The 24,198-nt window shown below is 37.9% G+C and overlaps 1 protein-coding gene across 1 annotated transcript in view; it reads left to right on the forward strand.

Annotated features, from left to right (window-relative positions):
* Positions 1-1,525: 1,525 nt before the first annotated feature.
* Positions 1,526-24,198, forward strand: part of LRRC72 (leucine rich repeat containing 72) — a 33,634-nt gene continuing 10,961 nt past the window's right edge. The window contains exons 1-5 of the mRNA XM_025993190.2: positions 1,526-1,612; positions 6,136-6,209; positions 10,953-11,022; positions 21,936-22,017; positions 23,151-23,261. Of these exons, the coding sequence (XP_025848975.1) occupies positions 1,526-1,612; positions 6,136-6,209; positions 10,953-11,022; positions 21,936-22,017; positions 23,151-23,261 (424 nt within the window). The remainder of the gene's footprint in view (positions 1,613-6,135; positions 6,210-10,952; positions 11,023-21,935; positions 22,018-23,150; positions 23,262-24,198) is intronic.

Here is a 24,198-nt window from a genome sequence, read left to right on the forward strand (position 1 = left end):
CAAAATGGGAGGCAAGAGGCCAGTAAATTATTGTATACATTTTCTCAGTGGATCATTCCACTCAACTGATTTTTATTTCTGGGATATAAAACCACTTCGACAGTCGTTCTCAGATGATCACTCCTTCTGTGACAACTCGGAAGACTTTTACCCACCCACCTCCACCAGACTCAAATACATTTTCAGAAGTATTAAAAGAGTGTGTGTTTGATTTCTTTGAGTCATTTTTAAATACTCTATTCCAACTCCAGCATTTTTTTTAAAAAGATTTTATTTATTTATTCGTGAGAGATACAGAGAGATTGGCAGGCAGAGACATAAGCAGAGAGAGAAGCAGGCTCCATGTAGGGAGCCTGATGTGGGACTCAATCCCGGGACCATGGGATCATGCCCTGAGCTGAAGGCAGATGCTCAACCGCTGAGCCACCCAGGCATCCCTCCAGCATTTTTTTTAATGCAAGTAACCTGACTTGTTTCTAAAAGCTACATTTAATTCAAGACTTCAAGTTCAAATGTGGACCCAAAAAACCAACTAATTCAATTGAATCAACATTTACTGAATGCAGTATATTAGTAGGCCCTAGCAGAAAATAATGATGGCATAGACAGACTCCTGCCTCCAGAGTATCCCAAGCTAGAGGGGAACAAAACTCACATAAAGAAGATCATAAGATAGTCTATGCAAGAGATTCCAATAGAACTAGGGGAGCCATCAATTAACAATAACAACTTAAAGATTGGGAAAAAAACTTGCCAAATAATGGCTCAGCTTACCCATTTCCTGCCAGTGGGAAGACTTTTCAGCTACTGAATCAACATGCACTTACTCTTCACAGTAAGATCAGCCAAGAGTTCCATTGTTCTGTGCTCCTGTAATCTTGGGCTCCTGGATACTGCCACCTCCACCTCCATCCTGGAACTGGGTCTAGGATGAGGCAAGTAAGATACCGGCCTTAGTACAAAAATGTAAGGCATTCAAACTCAGCAATCAAAACAAATGTCCTTTGCAATATATATATTGTTTTAGAAATTCAAAATTAATGCAACAGCATTTATAATGAGTAGAATGTCAAAAGGTAAATAAAGGCAGGGTTAGCAGTCCTGATTTTTTTCTTTTTTGGTTCAAGCTCCACTAGGATTCTGCAGGGCATTCCTTCACCCTCACCCCCACATGTGGCCAGTGGTACATCTAATCCTCAGAAGGCTAAATTTTCTGATATTTAGAGCTCAAATCAATGAAATTATTATTAGTAGGGTGATTGCCATTGGGGTAATCACCTGATCTCTGGCATCCACAGCCAGCTTCAGCGCACACTGGAGAAGCACGAGTTTGTCCAAGGTCCGACGTGGTGGGCGATGCAGGGCCTCACGTGAAAACGTCACAGAAGTCAGGGATTGGCTTCACATCTTCCCTAGTTTGGATTGGCTTTGAGATGCCGAGATGGCGTAACTGTTGGTAACAGAACAATGAGCTGTGGGCTGGCTTGGGTGGATGCTAGATGCCGCTGCCTTCCCCGCTGCCCTGATGGCTTGGGACCCGAACCATCTGCCCGGCGGTGCCTCCCGACGGTTAATCAGGACTCGGGAAGCTGCCCTGGAGGTCAGCCGTAGGGTAAGCGGCCCCCCTTCTGCAGGCTGCGAGCCCCTCGGGTCCCTGCGCTGGAGCCTGGGGTGGGCCGGAGGGGGTGGAACGTGGGGGGCCCCGGGCGCTCCCCGGGACTGGAGGCCCGTAACCTCGGGGTGGGGCGTGGGGATGCCTCTGAGCCCCACTAGCGGACTTGCAGGAGGAACCTTTCCCGGCTGACCCTCCGGCACATGTATAACAACAGCAGTTCAGAGATTAGGTACTAAAGCCATAAATTTGGAGTCTTGACTCTCCAAAAGATACGTGTAACCCAGAAATGCCATTCCCCAATGTGCAAAGGGACACCCTGACAAGGAAAGTTTCTTTGCCCGACAGTAGAGTTGAGGCCAGTTAAGACAAAAGCTTCAAGAATGCTTGGGGGTGGGGGGTGGGTCAGAATTGTTGGACATGGGAGCTACCCAAGTGTTGAAGAGTTCTAGGACCCATCTGAAGAGGCTTGGGGCTGCCACGTAAATCAAGGCTGGGGGTTCTATAAAGATTTGAAAGCTCCTCACACTAAGTCCTAACCAAGCTGCGGTGCCTGTGTGTTGTGTGTAGCTCTGGAAACTTATCTTGACCGAAGGTAAATCACCAAAGAGAATGTTTTCTTCTATAGATTCTAATAGAGACTTCATTCTTCCGGGATTTAACAATCCAACAATTTTCAAACATTTTTTTTCCCCTATTTTATGTAGATGCTAAGGCATGGGGTGGTGGACCAGGAAGCTGCTCCTGTCCTGTGCCAGAACTGCCCACACCCCAATTCCATGTTGGATTGTTTTTATTGCCATGTTTGGTCAATGAGTTAATTTGAAATCTGACTGCACTCCCCCCCTCCAAGAGACAACTGAAATTGTTGTCCAAATTCAACACCTCTTTTGAGTAATATCCTTCACTACGCTCCACAATGCTGCGGGTTGAAATCCTACCTTCTTGAAATCTGCTTTCTGGCCTCCCACTGTGCTCTTGTTTCTCCTCACTTTGTAACCATCGCTCCAAACCTTCCTTCTGTCTTCCCAGCTTGATTTCCTCCTCCTCTCTCTAAATGTGGGTACTTCCCAGCAGTCTAAGTGGGTCCCATTCTCTCCTATGCACTGACGTGACTTGCCAGGCTGCACACACCCAGGCAAGGTCCACTCTTCTACCTGCAGCTTTCTGGTGTGCACCTTGACACGGGTGTCCCACTGGTGCCACAGTTTCAGTGTTTCCAGCTGAATTCATTTTCCCTTCCAGGTCTTCTTCTCCTCATCCCATCATCGTATTACCATCACCATTTGGGATTTTTCTCACCCTTACTCTGCCTTATTGTTTGCCAGTTTCCATCAATTCTCTCTGCATGCCCTATGTCACGTCTGCTCATGCTCCCTCAAACTTGCCACTATCCTGGCACCTTGCCTTGATCCGCCAGAGGCAGTCTTGCTTCCTGTCTGCAGTTCCCTTGCCCCCCCCCCCCGACCCATCATACATTTGCTGCTCCTAGACTCACTTTCCTGAGGCCTTGCTCTGTCAAAAGCTGGATGTGGCCCAAGTGCCCCTAGACAGAAAAATGGAAAAAGAAAATGGAGCATATACTACCTACAATCGAATATGATTCAGCCTTAAGAAAGAAGGAAATTCTGACACCACAACATGATGAATCTGAAGATGTTATGCTTTGTGAAATAAGCCAATCACAAAAGGACAAATACTGTCTGGTTCCACTTAGATGAGGTACCCGGAGTAGTCAAATTCATAGATTCAGAAAATAAAAGGGTGTTTGCCAGGGGCTGGTGGGGGGAAGGGGAAATGGGAAGTTAGTGTGTGATGCTTACACAGTTTCATTTGGGGAAGATGAAAACTTCTGGAAAAGGATGGTGGCCATGGTTGCACAACAGTGCAGTACTTAATTTCACAGAACTGTACAGTTGAAATAGTAAATTCTGTATTCAATATATTTTACCACAATAAATAAAATAGTTGAGGGAAGGAATGCTTGTTGTGCTCCGTTAGATGAAAGGAATAGGCTGCTCGTGAAGTTGTGTGTTGATTGGGAACTGGAATTGGTCCACCAGGGCTTCACTAAAACTCAAAACTTCTTGGCACATTTTTGCGTTTTTTGGCACTTTGACGCTAATACTTGTTACTAGATTCATATGAAATTTTTGGTGGGGAAGAAGCATTCCATGATAAAAAGCTCCATAAATAAATAATTAATTACACCAGTGATCTATGTAGTATGCTGATAGCTTCAATTTCCTTTTTCATCTCTTAATTTTTGAAATTTGACTTCAATCCTTAAGTATTTATTACATGGCTAACGTTTTCAAAATTTGTATTAATTTCCCATTGCTAAATTAATACATGCTTATTTTTAAATGTCCAAATATTGTTTTTATTCTTGTTTTATTTTTGGCAAATAATATTTAAATGCTCAGAAAATGAAAGTCCCACGTGATCTCAAGTAATAATTTTGTTAACATTTTGAAGTGTATGCATTTCTATGCATATAAATGTCATTGGTGGGGCACCTGGCTGGCACAATTGGTTAAGCCACCAGCTCAGGTCGTGATCTCAGGGTGGTGAGACTGAGCCCCACATTGGGCCCCACATCAGGCTCCATGATCAGCACAGAGTCTGCCTTAGTTTCTCTCTCCCTCTTCCTTGACCCCTCCCACTTGTGCTTTCTCTCTCTCCCTCTTTTCTCTAAAATAAATAAATAATAAAGGTCATTGGTAACAAAAATAGTGTTAGACAATGCCAATGGCATTTTTACTTTGGATATCTAGATATCTATCTCTATAATTTTAAGTTCTACACAGTATCCTATTGTGAAGTTACATATTAATTTAACCTATATTCCCATTAATAGGGCATATCTCACAAATGTAGGTAATATATGCTGAGATAAACAATGAAAATCAAATCGTGTGTATGCAGACACACACATACTGCTGTATTTGTCAGCACTAGATGTAGAATGGTGGGATCAAGGCAAAAGCACATTTATAATTTAATAAAGATCTGCAAAGTTTTTTTTTTAAGATTTTATTTATTTATTCATGAAAGAGAGAGGGAGGGAGGGAGGGAGAGAGAGGGAGAGAGGCAGAGACACAGGTAGAAAGAGAAGTAGGCTCCATGCAGGGAGCCCAATGCGGGACTCGATCCCAGGACTCCAGGATCAGGCCCTGGGCTGAAGGCAAGCGCCAAACCACTAAGCCACCCAGGGATCCCTGAGCTGCAAAGTTTTAGTTCACTTTAAGTGGTCTTTAACATCTCAAAACTTTGACACAGTTGCAATTGACTGTATATGATAGAAGCTAATAGTTTAGATGTTTAAGTTAAAATATCTAGACCCAGAAGCCTAAGCCTGATCCAATGGTTTTTTTTCCAACCCCTAAATTCAGATTGTTCTTTATGGAGTCATTAAATATGCTGATGGAAATGCTTCCACCTGAGCCAATGAATTCTCTAAGCCCCAAGACTCAGCTTGTATGACAAGATACCAAAGAAGTTTGTGATATAAATTAGCAGTGACACTCAGTCCCTAATATATCTATCTTCCTCGCTTCTTTCAATTTGTTCATCCCATTAAATCTTACTTTTCTTAAAGTCTTCTACTAAATAACAAAACTATTGTCAAAATTTCATAAATCAATTACTGACATCACAACCTCACCACCCACAGCAAAACCCAACTGAAATTTGGTCATTGTTTTGACTCTGATAATTACAATGTTTGTCAGATTCCAGTAGTGCAACAATTATACTTTCCACTTTTGTTGTGTCTTGTTAGCTTTACTCCTTCATGACAAATTATAGATGGGCTTTAATTTTTCCATATTATCTTAGGTCATGTGGCTTGTAAATGTTATTTTGTAATTTAGCAAAGGCTCTTAAGAAAAAGCAAAGCTTTTAAATTGCTGTTGTTGGATTTGTATTTTCAAAACAAAGCCTATGGGAATAAAAATTACTTATTCTTCAGCAAAAATTCCCACGGTGCAAGTATGTTAGTAACCAGTGAAAAATGAAGATACTGTACCTTTGCAAAGAAAGGGAAATGACATTTATTCACTCATATATTCATCTGACATTTATTGAAAATTTACAATGTCAAGCACCTGTATGATAATGTGCATTGTATCCTACTCTACCTGCAATCAGGATACTAAATATCTTCCATAAATATGAATTCTTCATGTTCAAAAGTACACTTAAGAATATTTAAAGACCAAGTCACTCTGATCCATAGAGAATCGAAAACTTGGTTTTGGTGCATATATACATATGCATTTTTTTCTCTTTGATTAAAAATTATTTATACATCTGTGCCAGGATTAAGGATAATGAAATTCAACCACAAAAATGATTAAATAATATATAATTGTAGTGTTGGAATTTATCAGTTTAGAGTGGTTGCCTCCGTATTCACCTTTCTTTTGATCTTCTTGTAGACATTATTGTTATTGACTGCAAATGTCTCCGTATTTTTGCTCAGTGGAATGTGGCTTGACAGATTAATTATATGTTATCAGGCAGTTGAAGATCAGCTAAAGATATGTGGCTGCAAGAGGGATGCTGATGTCTATGAGCTGTTCCTTTCTCAAAAGTAAGTCTTCTTTATATAAGAAATAGAAGAGCATCATATTATAATGTTTCACAGATTCAGATGTTCTTTTTCATTGTTTTTCCCAAGGACTAGATAGGCAAATACCACCCTCTAAGTACTTTACCATTTGTTGGCATCCACAGTCTCTCTTAGAGAGGTAAGACTGAAGTGGGTAAAAACAAAGATTACAGAGCCAGGCTGAGTCTGAAGCCTAGCCCTGTCTCTTCAAGCTGGGTGATCTTGGGTATGCCATCAACTTCCCTGTTAGGGCTATCAGGGTTAGCAATTAAAAGTACAGAAAGTCTGGTTACATGTGAATTTCAAAGAAACGAATATAACTTTTCCTTAGTATTAAATTTGTCTCACACTTCCTTGGGTTTCTCTAAAATTCACATGTAAATGGGGCTTGTATTTTATCTGACAAACTTCCTGCCTCCAAGTAGAACAATGCTATCTTCTTCACAGGGTTGTTAGGTGAAGATGAAGTGAGTTAGTAGAAGGTAGAGGCGACCTGGTACAAAGGAAGCACTCAAAAAGCATTGATACAGTTAATATTATTACTATTATTAGAGAATAATGGCTCATTATATCCCTATACTATAATAATAACCCTATTATGCCATACACCTAGCCAACAACCCCTACCCTATACTAATTTTACTGGTAAGTAGGAAACCTTCTTCCTCATCAACCCCCTCCAATTTCCCAGGGTGGCAGTCAGCAAAGTAGGTGCATCTACAAAACAGTCACAGTGCCTGAGATAGAATTCATGTGTAAGAGGAAGAGGATGTTATGGGTTGGATGGGAGTCTGACACCACAGTTTTTACTTGCCAACAAGTGACATCTGTGCAACTATAAACTATACTTTGCATTTAATAACAATGATCCTATTCCTACTCTTCTTTTCCCTCCTTCATGCTTTTATTTCTGTGAATTCTATGTATGATTTTAAAATAAGCTTGACATACTTCTACTCATATGTAATCTTTGGAACTCAGCTACTCTTTTTGGTGCTTGTTTTTGGAACTCAGCTATTTTTTAGAGAAAATGTCCCACATTATCATTGAGGTTAATCACTTTATCTCTGATGATTTGAGGAAATCCTTTATTAATAAACAGATTTCTTTTTATGTAAAATTTTTTTAGATTATACATGCAGAGAAAAATATTTATCTTGGTAATGGTCCTGAATATCTTGGTAATAAGGGGAAAAACAGGTGGCCAATGTAAGATTTTTTAAAATATATATTTTAGAAAGGAACAAATATGGTAGATAATTCCGACACACTAAAGTCATGCTGTGACTCTTCCTATAGATCAGTTAGTTTTACAATAACAATGTACATTTTATGTGGTGAAAAGATTGCTACTCTAAGCCTTTCATGATTTTAACAACAGTACACTGCAAGGCTAAGTAGAAAACAATAAGAAAAGCTTTACCACACTAGAAAAAATGTTAGAAATACTGATCCTCTGACAGTGGGGCAATTAGTGGTCTTCTCTACTGAAGGACAATACATTTTATATCCTAAGAAAACTAAGTTAACATTTAATCCATCTGGATACAAAAAAAAATTTTTTTTGAAAGTTTTCTCGGTCCAGAGACCAATAAACTGAGTAAACTAGGTTATTTGCCTATTATTTGTCCCTGTTGCCCTTGGTGGTGGGGGGTTGGGGGGTGGGGTGGCAGTGGGAAGTGGTGGGAGGAAAGGAATCTTATCAGTGTCTCCTTGAGTAATCATGGAGAACACATACAACAGTGCTGACATCCTATTGTCAGCACAAGTCATTGCTGTCAGTAGGATTTCTCCTCTTTGCCTTCCATTGGTGTCACCTTGTAATGCAGCAGCCCATTATTGATTTCAAACAGGTTTATGTGTAGAACTAACTCTTCTGACTTGAGTTAAAATCCCTTTAAAAGGGAATCACTTTATTACATTATATAATAGCTGCAAATTCAGCCTCAATATCACTAGTGCAGGAAATTAATGACATTAATTTGACACAGGTGATATTTCAAAGTATTAATGTATTAAAATAACTTTTCTGGAAAACCCTTGGGGAAATCCTCTAAGCAGGGCTTGAATTTCTCTGCTACCACATAATGATTGTTTTATTTTTCACAGGAACAGATGAAGCTAATTTTTTTTTTTGTTTTTGTTTTTTTTTTTGCCCAATACAAATAATTTAGCCATACTAGGATACAAATGCTTCTTCCCAGAAATAGGATACATATCTAGAGTGATAGAGGGGGGAGTGCATCATGTGTATAACTTCTATTAGACGTTGCTTTTGAAGAGTCTGGAATATTTTGTTGTACCAGAGGAGAGCTCAAAGACTAATAGTGCATGACCAAAGGATATGTAGTCTGCTTGAAGTCCTTTGCTTGGGATAATTTGAGAATTTTTTTAAAAATGGAAAAGGATTAAAAAAAAAAAACTTCAAATACAAGTAAGGTGGAAAAGAGAATGATTGAAAGAAATAAAGGGGAGGGATGGATGGTCTTGCCAAGTTTTTATTTAAATTGCAGTTACTTAATCTACAGTGTAATACTCGTTTCAGGTGCAGAATTTAGAGACTCATCATTTATATAAAACATCCAGTGCTCATTATAAGTACCCTCCTTAATACCTACCACCTATTTAACAGAATATCAGCTAATAAATGTAAAAAGAATGAGAGCATGAGAAAAGTCAGCATTTTTATAATCCCAAATCTTTTGATTCAGTAAGCATTGTCAGCTGAAGCTAAAGCTATTGAGTAAGTTTTGGGGGGATGAAACATACATGTAGTTATCAGAGTTTTGCCCCACATCTTACTTCTCAGTGACAGCATTTGTGCTTTTACAATGGTGAGACTTGGCAGACATGGCCTGAACCAAGTGACTGAAGTTTCTTCACTAAGAGTGGGACAAAGTGGCATCACTTGCCTCCTTCTGTGGTGTAGTGATCACCACCTTTGTTGTTGAAAAATGGTCCACCTTGAAGTCAATCATGAGGAAGCAATCAGACAAATCAGAAATGTGAGACATTCAATCTGAAAATTGTCCTGGACTCTTCAAAATTCAATGATAAGGTAATATAAAAGGAAAATATTCTAAATTTAAGAATACTAAGGGATTATACCAACCGAAAATGCAATGCATGAATTTTGATGGGATCCTGGATTTAAAAAAAAGCAAACTATAAAAGAAATATAGGGGCAACAGGGACAACTTGAATCTGAAAAGAATGTTAGATAAATGAATTCAATTTAATGTTTAGGTGTGATAATGTTATTGTGGCTATTCAATAGGATGTCCCTGTGTGAGGGATATGCATGCTGAAGTATTTAGGAGTGAGAGCCCTAACAATGATAGGTGTGCAATTTATTTTCAAATGATTCAGCAAGAAAATTATAAGTATATATTTTATGTAGATAAGAGAGAATGAGCATAAATGTGGCAAAATATTAAAAATTATAAGGGCTATGCAACCTTTTACTGTAATATTCCTTCAACTTTTCTTAATTCTGGGGATCCCTGGGTGGCGCAGCGGTTTGGCGCCTGCCTTTGGCCCAGGGTGCGATCCTGGAGACTTGGGATCGAATCCCACGTCAGGCTCCCGGTGCATGGAGCCTGCTTCTCCCTCTGCCTATGTCTCTGCCTCTCTCTCTCTCTCTCACTGTGTGCCTATCATAAATAAATAAAATTAAATTAAAAAAAAAAACTTTTCTTAATTCTGAGATCTTTCCATCTAAAAAAAGTTGGTGAGAAAGGTTCCTTTTGTTTAGAAATATTGTTTGCTGATTTAAAAAAATTTGTTTTCATAAAAATGTCATAAAATTTTCATTAAACTATTTCAAATAAAGATTATTTCTTCAGTGTCCCAAAGTTTAAAAAAACCCAAAAACCTGTGAAAGGATGTTGCCACAAATGAGTTAATACACGTAGCATTAGTATACCTTTAGTATGGTTTAAGGGCTTAGAAAAGTGTGTGTGCTGTTTGATGCATAGAGACATATACGTATGCATATCTGACCTGGGCACACATTTTCTGCCCTGAGAAATAAAAGAGATCTGAATATCCCAGCCCACAGCCATCAAGGACCAACTGTCCTCAGGGCTTTGCCCACTTTGCTGGTCACTGCCCCTCCCCATCCCACGCCTGTCCTTTTGCTGAGAGAGCGGCATCAGCAACAAGGTTCTGGACTCCCCACACAGTTCAAGAAGGATGGTAATATTTTGACCTCATATTAAATAAAGATCAAAGGAAGAATAAAACACTTCACCTCATCTCTGTCTCTTGGTATACAGCCATTTCCACATCTTAAATACAATATGGCCAAGATCTGGACACACCCAAAGTAAGAACCTTGCTCCAAGTAGGAGCCAATAGTGTTTCCCACAATTAGGCACAAATCCAATGTCTTCCATGCTTACTGTTTCCCCTCTGCTCTGTCCTCAGTAAAATCTTATTTTTTTTCAAATTGATATCCCAATAAATGTAATCATAACGGGGTATAAATTCTATTAATGTGATAAAGTGTTTTCCTTCAATATTTCCTTTAACTGACAAAAATCTTAATCCAAATGAACGAAGTTTTAATGATGGTATTTTGGAAATTAGTAGGTAGGTGTGCCAACAATTTTGAAAGACTGAAGAGAGAGGCCCTTCCAGTTATTCCAGAGTCCTACTATATAACCCCACTTACCCTTGAATAAATTAATTGTTGCTAATGTTCACTTTTTATTTTCTCTCCAGGGATCTGACAGAGGTCATCGATCTATCTAGGTTTAAAAAATTAAAATACCTATGGCTACAGCACAACAAGGTAGTGGCATATTTTATCTTTAAATAGCTCTGTTATTAAGTCACTATTTTAATCTCTACTTTGTCTCTCATGTCCTGCCTGTCACAACTGGCCAGCATAGGCTATTTCTTCCTGGATTCCTGGAAGAAAACTTCAGCAGTGTTAGTGACTTTTCTCGTCTCTCTTACATAATCAAAATCTTACAGTCCACTGGAGTCTTAGTCATGGTTCAAGTTCAGAAATGAGAATGTCAGGGCACCTGAGTGGCTCAGTCGGTTAAGCGTCAGACTCTTGGTTTTGCCTCCATGAGGATCTCAGGGGTGGTGAGATCGAGCCCCAAGTAGGGCGGGGGAAGTCAGCTTGAAACTTCTCTCTCTGTCTGCCCCTCCCCCCACTTGCATGCTAGCATGCCTGCTCAGTCTCTAAAATAAATCTTTAAAAAAAGAAGGAGAATGTCCAGGAGAGTATAGTAACCCACTTTCAATCTTTATTTGTAAATGAGACATCTCCCTACATTCTCTTGCTTATCCAGCTAGGGCTGACTGCAGATGGCCACTTGCCTTTTGTATGAGCTAGGAAGGTATAGCTGGCTGTTCTCCTTTCCTTTCCCTTCTGTAGCCCTATCCAGGGTTGTTTTGGAGTGGGGAGGTGTAGAGGAAGGGCAAGAGAGAACCAAAGTTCTTCTCATCTCATCTGTACCTTCTGGCACTAAGAGATGTTCAAAGTCAACTTCTTTTCTCTTCATGGATTATTCAAGAGGAGCTTCCTCTGACTCTAATTCCTCTTCACTGGCCACTCCTGACTTCCCCTCCCCTTTGATCCCAGTGGTACCTACCACTGACAGCCCTCGGGCTGGAGCAGACTACTGTCTTGGGTGGGATTCCTGGTAAAGTACCCCAGATCAGTATGCCTTCAGTGGCTTGGCATGCAGTTGCCAGCACTCCCATACCTCTGTCCAGCTGTCAGAAGCCAAGGGCGGGGGGTGGTATCTCCCAGATGCTACCCAAGCAGATCTAGTTTTCCCAGGAAGTACCAGACACTAAGCCAACATGTCCCCAAGTGCAGGGAGTTCTCGTCAAGGTCACTGAGTATGGCCCTTAAAGCTTCTTTTAGAGACCAGGGTTCAGGAGGCAATGCCCTCCCACTGCCCCCCTACAGTGGGTGTCTGACTGGGCTCCAAGTGCCCTCCATGTCAAAGAGCAGGGCTGAACTAAAATGCAAACCCAAACAATCATTAGAGTTAGCAAGTCAGTTGATTATTCTCAACTTTCAAAAATTCGACTTCCCAACTGACTGTATTTTGTTCGTTAGGAATTGACGATCCAATCTGAACATTTTGAATTTAGACTTTCAAATACCAGCTGATTGAAAAGAAATAACTTCCGTTTCAACAGTAGTCCACTTGTCAAAACAGTCATCCCAGACACACAATGCTGCATCCCTAAGCAGCCATGTTTATAAAAGCATTTCAGTATCACATGGCATTTTCGGTCTTCTTTTGTTTTAATCGACTAAGTGGGAAATGGAAAATGAAAGTGCTTCCCATATTAGGTGTAAGTAAGCATAAGTCTCATAAGCTTGAAGTCATTTTAGGAGAACAAACACGATTACCTTTAAGATCCAGGCGACTAGCAACTGAAATGGAAAGTGCATGCACCACTTTGAGGCACACAAGCTTAAAACTCTTTTAAACACTCTGCCAAAAATTATCCTGGGTCACAGTGTGCGACCTCCCATCAGAAAAAGATGGAAATCCTCAAAAGCGTGGCATAAATGACTAATCTTTCTTTTTCATGTATGCCTCTTGTGGTGTTCAATTCTGAAGAACATGTACAAATGTCAGCAGTAGGTCTAAAGGGAGAGATATAATTAGGCATTTTAAAAAATACGTTTTGGCTTTTGGTAATGTGAATGCTCTCCCATCTCCAGTCATTGAATTTTCACACAGTTGACTTACAGATACACTGTGTACATAGGAAGTGGTTGTATATGCCGTCAACTATTTCACTTTCTTTTGTTTCTGAAGGGCAGTGAGTGGGGAAGGAATGCATCAGGAGGCTGAATTCTCTTTTTGTGCTTGGCCACTTGTTTGACAAGCTAACTATATTATTTCCAAAATCATCACCACTTAATTTTGTTCTTTTTTTGTTGTTGTTCTTTATAATAATAGACTTATTTAGGGCATAAAATGTGGAAAGGCGATCTTATCCAAAATAAGTTTGTTTAAAAGATTTTATTTATTTATTTATTTATGAGAGCGTGAGAGAGAGAATGAGAAGGAGGAAGGGCAAAGGAAGAGGGAGAAGCAGACTCCCCACCAAGCAGGGGCCCAATCACGGGACCCTGGGATCATGACCCAAGCTGAAGGCAAATGCCTAACCACCTGAGCCACCCAGGTACCCCTCCAAAATAAGTTTTAAGCATTAACTGGATAAGTGAATAAGCTCATATGAGGTTTCCTATTGGTCAATAATTAACCAGTTGCTAAGTTGCCTGAATACTCATGCTCCATGAAAAATTGAAGTCTTATTCAAGATCCCGACTCTGATGAGCACATTAGCTATGATAGTACTTCACTAAAATTCATATGTAAAATTTTGATTATTACTTTTTTGTGAAAATCTAGATAGCACCACAGTCACCACTAAGAGGTCATTTATCATCATAGAAATGGTGTGGAGTGATGTGGTGAAAAACATCAATGTTGACATAAGAATGTAAATATTTAGAATTACACCATTTTGTTAACAGTGGTCTGAATTTGTGATCAGCATTGTTCCTATGTTAGTGAATATCTTAAACTACCCTCTATTTGGGAAAAACGAAGGCACAATGTAGTCAAATGAACCCATCTTTGTTGTTTATTTGTTTATTCAATCAGTAATTTTGTTGAGGTGTATGTACTAGATATTATTGTTGTCCATTCAATATCCATTTTCTTCTTTTACCTATCCAGCAGAATCTGAATCAAGGTTTTGGTATATATGTCTCCTTTTTACTGAGTTAGGTGACCCTGTCCCTAGTTTCAGGGAGTGGATCCTGAACTGTCTAAGTCATTCAGGATAATCCCATAACCCTTGTGAGTGCTAGTCAGTGAATGGGCACATAACCCAATTATGGTAAGATTAAATAGGTAGAGGTGCTTCCAATGTCCCAGATTTCCTAGGTTTGCTCAGGCAATTCTGGTTCCTTCATGATGCACTATGCATAGTCGGTCACTAGTTCTGCATCACCTCCATTTCTGGGTGACCTTTTGCTCAGCTCCCCTCATGCAATTAGCCAGAGGCAGCTGCTCTTAAATGCATATTGACTGAGGCCTCCTAAAGACTCCCTTCCTTGGGATGCCTGAGTGACTCTATGGTTGAGCATCTGCCTTTAGCTCAGGTCGCGATCCCAGGCTCCCTCCATGGAGACTGCTTCTCCCTCTGCCTGTGTCTCTCCCTCTCTCTGTGTGTGTCTTTCATGAATAAATAAATAAAATTAAAAAAAAAAAAAGACTCCCTTCCTTGTCTCATCTTCCAGCAAGCCCAACCGAGGGAGTTTTAGGTCCATGGTCAATCCTTTCCTACCTTCCATGGGAAGTTGAAGGACTTGCCTTTAATACTATAATTTAAAATGGTCTACACATTTGATCTATTTGTGTTTTGACTCATCACTTCAAAAATTTCCCTTTACAGATATCAAAATGAACTCATAGTATTAGTGCCACATGCTAGTAGCCTTTCATTTCTGGAATAACTAGCAATATGTTGGTATGTTTCATTTGGCTCAGATTGGAAGAAGCATTTGATGAGAAACCTGTAGAATGTTCTGGACAGCCAAGCAGCTATCCAAAATGCAATCTGAGTTTCTGCCATGTAGCAAAGACCAAATAGGTGTCCAATTTTACAAAGTAATCTTAAATAAAAACACCTCTTTCTGACAAAGTCATTGTTTATAAGCTTCATCATCTAAAAAATAATTGAAAAACTTATTTATAATAACATATTCCATACCAATTGGCCAGAGAATGTTCTGATTAAAATAAGCAAAATCACTTCAAGAAATATCTTGGATTTGTTCTTCTATGCCATTAAGATATGTTATTGTTTCCTATCTCCTAAGTATTCAGCACATATTGAGAATTTGGTAAATAGCACACATTTGTATATTTTAAGAAGGAACATTGATATAAAAAATTAGCAAGCAAGTCACAATTTAAAAAATGAAATAATTATATTTAATATGCTATTTTAAATATTTGTAAAGAATCATTTGAATTACTACTTTTTTTCAAATAGCTTTATAACATATATCATGGAATTTTAGTTGGTTCCTTCAATAAGTTTAGGTATATACATATTTATTTATTCATTTATACACAATATACTTTGTTCTAAAAAACGATTTAGAGCAGCACAAATCCCATAGTAGAGTACAAGAGCTGTTAGAGAATAAAATGTACTCACATGCATTCCATATAATTTGGGCTCTTACATGTTTCTGTTGCCTTAGGGTAACATTAATTCTATCCTTTATGTCAACTTTGTTGAAAGAATTATATTTTGCCAAATATTTAAAACCTCTTCAAAAAAGGTAAACCAACATAAATAACCTAAATAAGGCTTCACTGCATGATTGTGAAATTCATAGATATCTACACTATATATCTCATTATCATTTAAAATGATTTAACCAAGAAATGTAACCTATTTTTGGACAAAGGCATATACAAAAATTTCAATAACATAGAATAAGGAGAGGAAACATGAGAATAAAAGTCTTTGTATTGGATAAATACAATGACTCCTGAATATTTTTAAAGTGTAGATTATATTTTCAAGTATTGTACATAGTTTAAGCTAAGATACAAATGAATGTAATGTTTTCATTTATTGGGCAATAACACCACAAAAATGAAGTTTTTTAAAGAAGACAAAGGAATCCTGGAACTATATAGAATTTTTTCTTTTCTTCTCCTACATAATTCAGTATATATTATTAAAACTCTACCCAACTAATACTTAGACTTTTATGTACATTTAAGAGATACTGTGATTTCAATATTCAAAAGAAATCCTTTTAAATAACTCATAATCATAGAATTTCATGTTTTTTAAGATTTTATTTATTTATTTATTTATTTATTTATTTATTTATTTATCAAGAGAGAGCACTCACAAGTGGTGGAAAAGGCATAGGGAGAGGGAGAGAGAATCCCAAGTAGACTCCACTCTGAGCTGGGAGCCCAACACTGGGCTCAATCTTATGACCTGAAATCATGACCTGAGTGGAAATTAAAAATCAGACACTCAACAGACTGAGCCACCCAGACGCTGCCACGCTGTTTTATAATCACTTTACAATGGGTCTTTGCCCTGGTTTTTTCAATCTTGGTAGGTTGTAGGTCATCCAAGTTTGGAGCAACTGAGAGAAACCCAGATCACTTAAGCGATCAAAATTAGATTAAGTGAATGGGGTAAGTCAAGCTAGTGACTCAAGCTGAGTCTGGAAATGAGCATGACTGATAGCTTAGCTTCCTACTTTGGATGGCAATAAAGTGTAGTGGTTCCCAGCAAGGACTCTGGAGCCTAGATCAAACTTCAGTGCTACCACATACTAGCTGTGTGATCATGAACAAGTTATTCAGCAGCTCTGTACATTAGTTTCATTGCTTAAAATAAGGTAGTCATAGTGCTCCTCCTTCATGAGTTTGTTGTGAAGATTAAATAAGTATATATATATATATAATATGTATACCACTGAGAAGATATTAATTCAAAAATATTTTGAAGTAATAGAAAATATTAGTTTGAGCAATAGAAAATTTTAGATTGAGTTTTGGAAAATATTCCATATGCCTATATATATAATTTTAGTTGGTTTCTTCAATAAGGTTTGGGTACATATATATTTATTTATTCATTTATACCTAATATACCTTGTTCTAGAAATGGATTAGAGCATTTGAAAAATTAAATGATAATTTTTAATGTTTTTTTTACTTTTTTAATGCTCTATTTTAAATATTTATGAAGAATTTTTGAATTACAACTTTTTATTCAAATAGCTCTACAATATACATCATGGAATTTTAGTTGGTTGAATATATATATATATATGCATATATATATATATATATATATAGTACTTTTCTAGACATACATGTTAAAAGATTATTTTCTATTTTTTTTCCATTTCATGCCAAATATTTTGGGGTGTGTTTTAAACATGATTTTTGTGAACATTTCTGAAATAGTAGAAAAAAATAATTTATAGAATATTTTACATTATTCAAACTAATAATATTTTCCATTACTTCAAAGTATGTTTAAATTAATGTCTTCTGGTTACTTTATATGGAGGTTCCTCTATTTTAATGAACCTAATTAGCATGTACTATATGCCAATTTTTGATTTGAGAATCAGACAGTCTTGGATTTGAATCCTTGTTCTGTTACCTTGAGAATGTTGTTTAACTTTGCTGAGCCCAGTTCCCTCCTAAGGAATAAAACAAATAACACAGGGCTACCGTAAAGCATCATATTAGATAATGCCTGTGAAACCATCTAGCACAGGGGCCAACTGATAACTAGCAATTGTTCATTGACATGACTCTCCTCTATTCCCTTGACTCTAAATCAGCAGTTCCCAGCCGGGAGTGACTTTGCACAAACGCACACACACACACACACACCATCTCTCCCTTACAGAGGACTTACGGCAATCGTTCTCGTTTGATTGTCTCAAGTGGAGTGTGTGTATGCTACTGGCATCTAGTGGGTAGAGACTAGATTTGCTGTTAAACATACTACAATGCACAAGACAATGCTCTCAACCTCAACAAAGAATAATCTGGTCCTACATATCAATAGTTATGGAAGTTGAGAAGCCCTATTCTAAAGAATGCCTCTTTAATTTAATTCTATTATTTTTTAAATATTTTATTTATTTATTCATTTGAGACACAGAGTGAGAGAGAGAGAGAGAGAGAGAGAGACAGGCAGAAAGAGAAGCAGGCCCCATGCAGGGAACCCAATGTGGGACTCGATCCCAGGACTCCAGGATCATGCCCTGAGCCAAAGACAGACACGCTTAACCACTGCGCCACCCAGAAGTCCCTCCTCCTTTATTTTAAATTCATGCTGGCATATTTTTTCTCCAGTAGTACCTCAGTGGGTACCTGTAAGTGCTTTACATTAAATGTAAGTACTCTCAACTCTCTCTATATAAAAAATAATGGTTAAAATAATAATAGCTATTATTGATCACTTGTTATGTGCTAAACCCTGAACTAAAGTAAATAATTTGTAAAATGTCACATTCAACATAAATCCTATGGTGATCCTTCAAATTAATAGTGTAGACTTCTCTAAATGGATATTTATAACACTATATGTATATACACATATATATAGTGTTATATATATAATATGTAACATTTACTTTAACAATGGCTTGAGTGTCAGAACAGTGGCATGTCTTCCATTTCTCATTCCTAGATCTTTATTTCAACAACTTGCTACATTGCAATATCCATTCAGTCCTGTGAATTCTACCTTGGAACTGTCTCTCAATTCCCTCTACTTTTCTTCTCCCACTGTCATTACTCTACTCTGGGCCACCACATAATCTTCTGAATTAGTGTAACACCCTTCTCATTTAACTCCTGCCATTATACTTACTGTCCCTTCTAAAGCAGGTTCTTCCCTGCTATTTTCTTTCTAAAATAAAATTGGACAGTAACAGTCCTCTGAGCAAAATCTTGTAATAGCTTCCTGGATCCTCATGAACTGGCTTTATCTCTTTCCACTCCATTTCCCTACTTATCTCCCCCCAGCAAACAGTGCAGTCTTAAAATCCCAGTAATCATGGTCCAAAGGATGTTAATGCTCTTAGGAAAATCATGATTCTATAATCAAGATTAAACTATTGAGTTTATTAGCATTCTTCTTGTGTTAATAAGTAATGCAAGAGAAATTAAAGTCTTGAGTAATTAGAAATGTTCTGTTGATGTGTGGTCGGGCAGACAACTGGAAAAAAAGAGAAGAAGGAACTCATGGTTTCCACTGGGGTTTGTTTTCTTATACTTGTGTCAGGTGTGGCTATCATTAGATTAGGGAATGGTGAGAGGAAGGACAGAAGACAATGAGTTGCTGTCAGGAAGTCAGTAGGAAAAGGAGAAAGGGATAGGAAGCCAACTGGGACCCATCCCTCATTGCATTGTATGGCCTACCTGGGAGGAAAAAAATCCCTTGCATGACTTAATAAAAGCTATGGGGAAGTAATTGGTGGTCCTCCTGCATGGATGCTGGCATAATTTGGTGCAGATGAATCTGTGAAATGAGATGAGCGGCACACGTGTCTTTTATGGCTTCATAATTTGTGAATGTTGCAAACATAACAATAAAATCAAAGAAAATTCATTCAAGAAATCCATTTTGAGACTTTGGATACAAATCTAAAATAGCTTTTCTGAGCTATGTCTCATAACTAAAATTTGCAATAAATCATATGAGTTGGCTTCTCTCTGCATCAGCCCATCGAAGGTCAAAAGAGTTCTATTTAACAGATAACAATAATCATTATGGTTAGCTTTAATAAACACTTAAAACTAATTCATAATCATGAGTGTATATTTTAGTATAGAAAATTCTATATAGAAAGTACCAAACACTTGGTCAATAACTATTTAATAGGAATATTCTCCCTTATAGATCCTGTATTAAGTGGAAAGATAGCCTTCTATTTAACTTATTTGCTGCTTTTAGAAGATACCTGCCCCACCTCTATGGCTCTACCATCCTTATAACTCAAGCAAATTGTTAAATTTTATCAAGGTTGGTGCACCTAGAAGGCTCAGTGGTTGAGCGTGTGTCTGCCTTTGGCTCAGGTCGTGATCCTGGGGTCCTGGGATGGAATCCCGCACCAAGCTCCCTGCGAGGACCTGCTTCTCCCTCTGCCTATGTCTCTGTCTCTGTCTCTCTGTGCCTCTCATGAATAAATAAATAAAATCTAAAAAAATAAAATTTATCAAAGTTATAGAGTCAATATTTTTTTAAAAAATGGAGTTCTCTTTGCAGAGTAACAGAGTGACTTCTGACCCTCAGTCTAGAGTTGACTATCCCATTTCCTTTATAGATAATAGTTCATTCGAGGAATTTTTCAAGACTGCTTTTAACTATTTGCAGCTAATAGAACTAAATTCCCAATCTAATATTACAAGTAAGATGTGAGGGGTGTCTGAGTGGTTTGGTCAGTCAGGTCTCTGACTTCTGGTTTGGTCATGATCCTGGAGTTCTGGGATCAAGAGCCCCACATCAAGGTTCCCTGCTCAGCAAGGATTCTCCTTTTCCTTCTCCCTCTGCCCCTCCTCCCCTACTCGTGCTTGCTCTCTCTTTCTCTTCCACACTCTCTCTTGCACACTCTCTCTCTCAAATAACTAAAATCTTTAAAAATGAAAAAAGATGGGACTTTACCATACTGCCAGGAAAATGGGGGGTGGTAGGGAAGGGATAAGATACTGAAGAAATACGGTTTTGGGGGCATCTAGGTGACTCAGTGGTTGAGCATCTGCCTTTGGCTCAGGTATCCAGGGGTTCTGGAATGAATGCCACATCAGGTTCACTGCAAGGAGTCTGCTTCTCCCTCAGCCTATGTCTGCTTCTCTCTGTGTGTCTTTCATGAATAAATAAATAAATTTTTTTTAAAAAAGAAATATGGTTCTTTTCCTTAATGAAGACAACTAGCAGGCAAGTTGATTCATTGTACAAGTCAAATGAAGTATTGGCATGGTCGAGAAAATGGGGAGGTTCATGGGTGTGGAGGCTGGTCAAGAAAGGCCTTGTTGAAAAAGAGGAGCTGTGAAGCCACAGGGGGCTTGTGGCTGGTGGGGCTTTTAGCACTGCACCTGACTTCCTGTGCGTATTCAGGTGACGGAGTCCTCTGCTGAATGGAGGAGATCTGTTTACAAAAGAATAGCAAGCTGGAGAAGAGGAGACGATTCATAGACTCAAAGTACTGACGCAGGAGCAAGTTTAGAGAAACAAAAAGTGGGTCAAAACAGGATGAGAAGACAGTAGTGAGATGCAAGGAGACCAAAGAACTGTTTCAACAAATCTCTGGAGCAATGGAAACCTCCTGTGGAAGCTCACTCAAGCATGGGGGGTTTTTGGTTGTTGTGGTTTTGTTGTTGTTGTTGTTGTTGTTTAAAGATTTTGTTTATTTGAGAGAGAGCACATGCACGTGAATGGGGGAGGGGCAAAGGAAGAGGGAGACTCTTAAGCCGACTTCTCTCTGAGTGTGAGACCCAAGCTTAGTCTCATGATCCTGAGCTGAAATCAAGAGTCTGGCACTGAACCGACTGAGCCCCCAGGCACCCCTCGAGTGGTATTGGTATTGGTTGGTATTGCCCTGTTGGACAAGGGTGAGCCTCAGGAACTATCAGAAATGTACCGGGGAGAAAAGTCATGCAGGCAAAAGAGAAGGCATGACTCATGCACAGATGCAGAAATGGCTTCAGCATTGAGGAGAAAGGCCTCGGCATATACTAGTCATTAAATTATGTGCGATCATCACCTGGTGGGTATGTGGGGCCAGATCCAATGAAACTGCGGGGTGCGGAAGTGTGAGGAGCACAGTCAGAGCAAAGGAGCTAGGCCAGATTACCGAGGCATGGAAAACTATGCAAGAAGTTTGCAAGAGACAGGATGAGAAGTTTGTCTTCAATTACCGAAAAACATCCTTTTCATCACAATGCCCTCAAAGACAATCCAGAAGGAAATTCATAGCCCAGACCAAATGGTCAGAAATAATAACAAACATCAAACTTTATACCTTATTATAATTTTATAAATATGTCTATGTACACACACACACATATATGCACACATATTTATTTATATCTCTATATAATTACTGTAGAAAGTATATTATTCTCTAATTCTCATTTTCAGCTCCAAGGAATAACCTTTCTAACTAGAAACTCTTGTCTGACAGAACTGTATCTAAACAACAATGCCATCTTTGAGATAAAAGGTATGTCTTAATTTTTTTTCAGCTAATTGAATAGATTTTCAATTAAGTAATAACTGATAACTATCCTATCACTAATGGCATACAAAAATCTGTTTTTAACGTTTCTGTTGAAAATATGTGAGGAAATCTATTTTTTTTAAATGTCCTTATGTATATTTCATTCTGAGAAATGTGCTTTAGATTACAATTTTAATGTAATATTGTCATGCGCCTTATTCAAAATATAAAAGAATCTTGTTTTAAATAGAAATTTTGCCATTCTCCTGCATAGGCACAAACTGGGTATTATGGAAACAAATTTAGGAGCATTAATAAATATAACAACTTTATAAATGGTTTTCATGTTTTTAGGGGCTATAATTTTTGCCAGCCAAATTCCTCTTTTCATTTTACATGTTAAATTTTTAATTTTACATGTGTAACTATCTCTAAGTTGACAATTTCAAGTCAAGTTGACAATTTCAGTTGATGATGAAAGTACCTGATCTACTAGGATCATGAAATACAGAGGTTCAGCACGCAATATTTTTTAAAATATCACATATCATAGAGCCAAAAGAACCATCATGATTCCATGTACCATTAAGAAAGAAAATCTTGCCAATTCACCTATGATGCAGCCAGCTACTGTAAAGACACAACTCATTTTAATTTATGTTAAAAATGTGGGAAAATGTGAAATTTAGAATCAACAAAAATGATATCAATATGTGGCTTCCTGTGGTGTAAAGAAAATATTTACCTGAGCAATTTTGGGGAAGGTATTGAATTAAATGTGTAATTATTCCCTTGACTGGCATCATGAATCTAAGTAACATCAACAAAACAAAACACAACCAAAAGAAGAGTAAAGAAAATAACCTTTCTGAAATCAAATTTAAAAATTATTGCTACAGGAAATAAAAAAAAACATAAAATAATAACAGTGGAAAGAAGTTGGCTCCACAGGCCCACATCACACTCAATTATTCAAATTCTTATGCTTTGTTGTATTATTCTTAATGATAAGTCACATTATTATTAATAATGACTCCTTTTACCAGCTGAAATGTATTCTTTGTTTTCGTTTCATTAGGATGTTTAATTAGCATTACAAATGTTTAAAATCTTATAAAAAACAAAATCTCTTTCAGGCCTGCACTCTTTGCCTTCATTGCACATACTCTTGCTACACCACAATGAGCTGACAAACATTGATGCCACAGTGAAAGAGTTAAAGGGGATGCCACATCTGAAGATCCTAAGTATCAGTTTGTCTGTTTATTAGGCCATAAGCTAAAATAGTAATAACATTGGACAGGTTTCATTTTTTAAGGTTAATATTGATCAATGTTTATAACTAAATACTTAAATATTCCTGAAAATAAGATTTAATCTTACTCTCTTTTAAAACTTGCTTTTGAAAGAATAACAGGTAGAAAAAAATTTTGAGGAATGACATGGCATGCCAAAGGGAAGTGACAAAAGCGCCAAAAGGTTTACATGTTTAAAGCTGTATGTTTGGTTTTATCTCAGAACTAAGTTCTGGCACACCTTCTATGATTCCATTTACATGACATGTCCAGAATAGACACATCTAAGGATATAACAACACTGAGAGGTGATTATTTTTAAATAGATTCCTGTTTGTCCAGGGCTGGGGGACATAGGGGTCTGGGGAGCCACAGCTAAAGAACAAGAAGTTTGGGGGTTCCTCCAGGGGTAATGGAAATATTTTAAAATTGACTGTGGTGAAGATCGCACAACTCTTTGAATATACTAAAAAACATGAATTGTATACTTACAATGGGTGAGTCATGTGGTATATGAATTATATTAATAAAGCTGACACCAAAAGAAAAAAAAATGAGGTTTTTTTAAAGCTTTCTAAGTGGGTGAACAGAAAATTTTATTCATGTATATTGAATCACACCCAGCAAGGAAGTGACCTACGTAGTGGAAGAAAGTGGAAATGGGTTGGAAAAATAAATAATACACAGTTCTTGCTCAATAAGTTTATAATCTTGAAGGGTGAATAACCCGTGCATGATTGCAACAGAGGATAAATGGTTCTGGGTGTACCAAGGGAAAAGACGCTCAGACCAATGAGTGGGTTTCCAAACTTTAGAGTTGGGAGACTTGTTTATATAATGTCATGAAATAGATGTGGTTTTCTTTCCTCTTCATTTTCTGTTCATTTCT

The sequence above is a fragment of the Vulpes vulpes genome, chromosome 7 (genome assembly GCF_048418805.1).
Source record: "Vulpes vulpes isolate BD-2025 chromosome 7, VulVul3, whole genome shotgun sequence".
NCBI classification, from domain to species: domain Eukaryota; kingdom Metazoa; phylum Chordata; class Mammalia; order Carnivora; family Canidae; genus Vulpes; species Vulpes vulpes.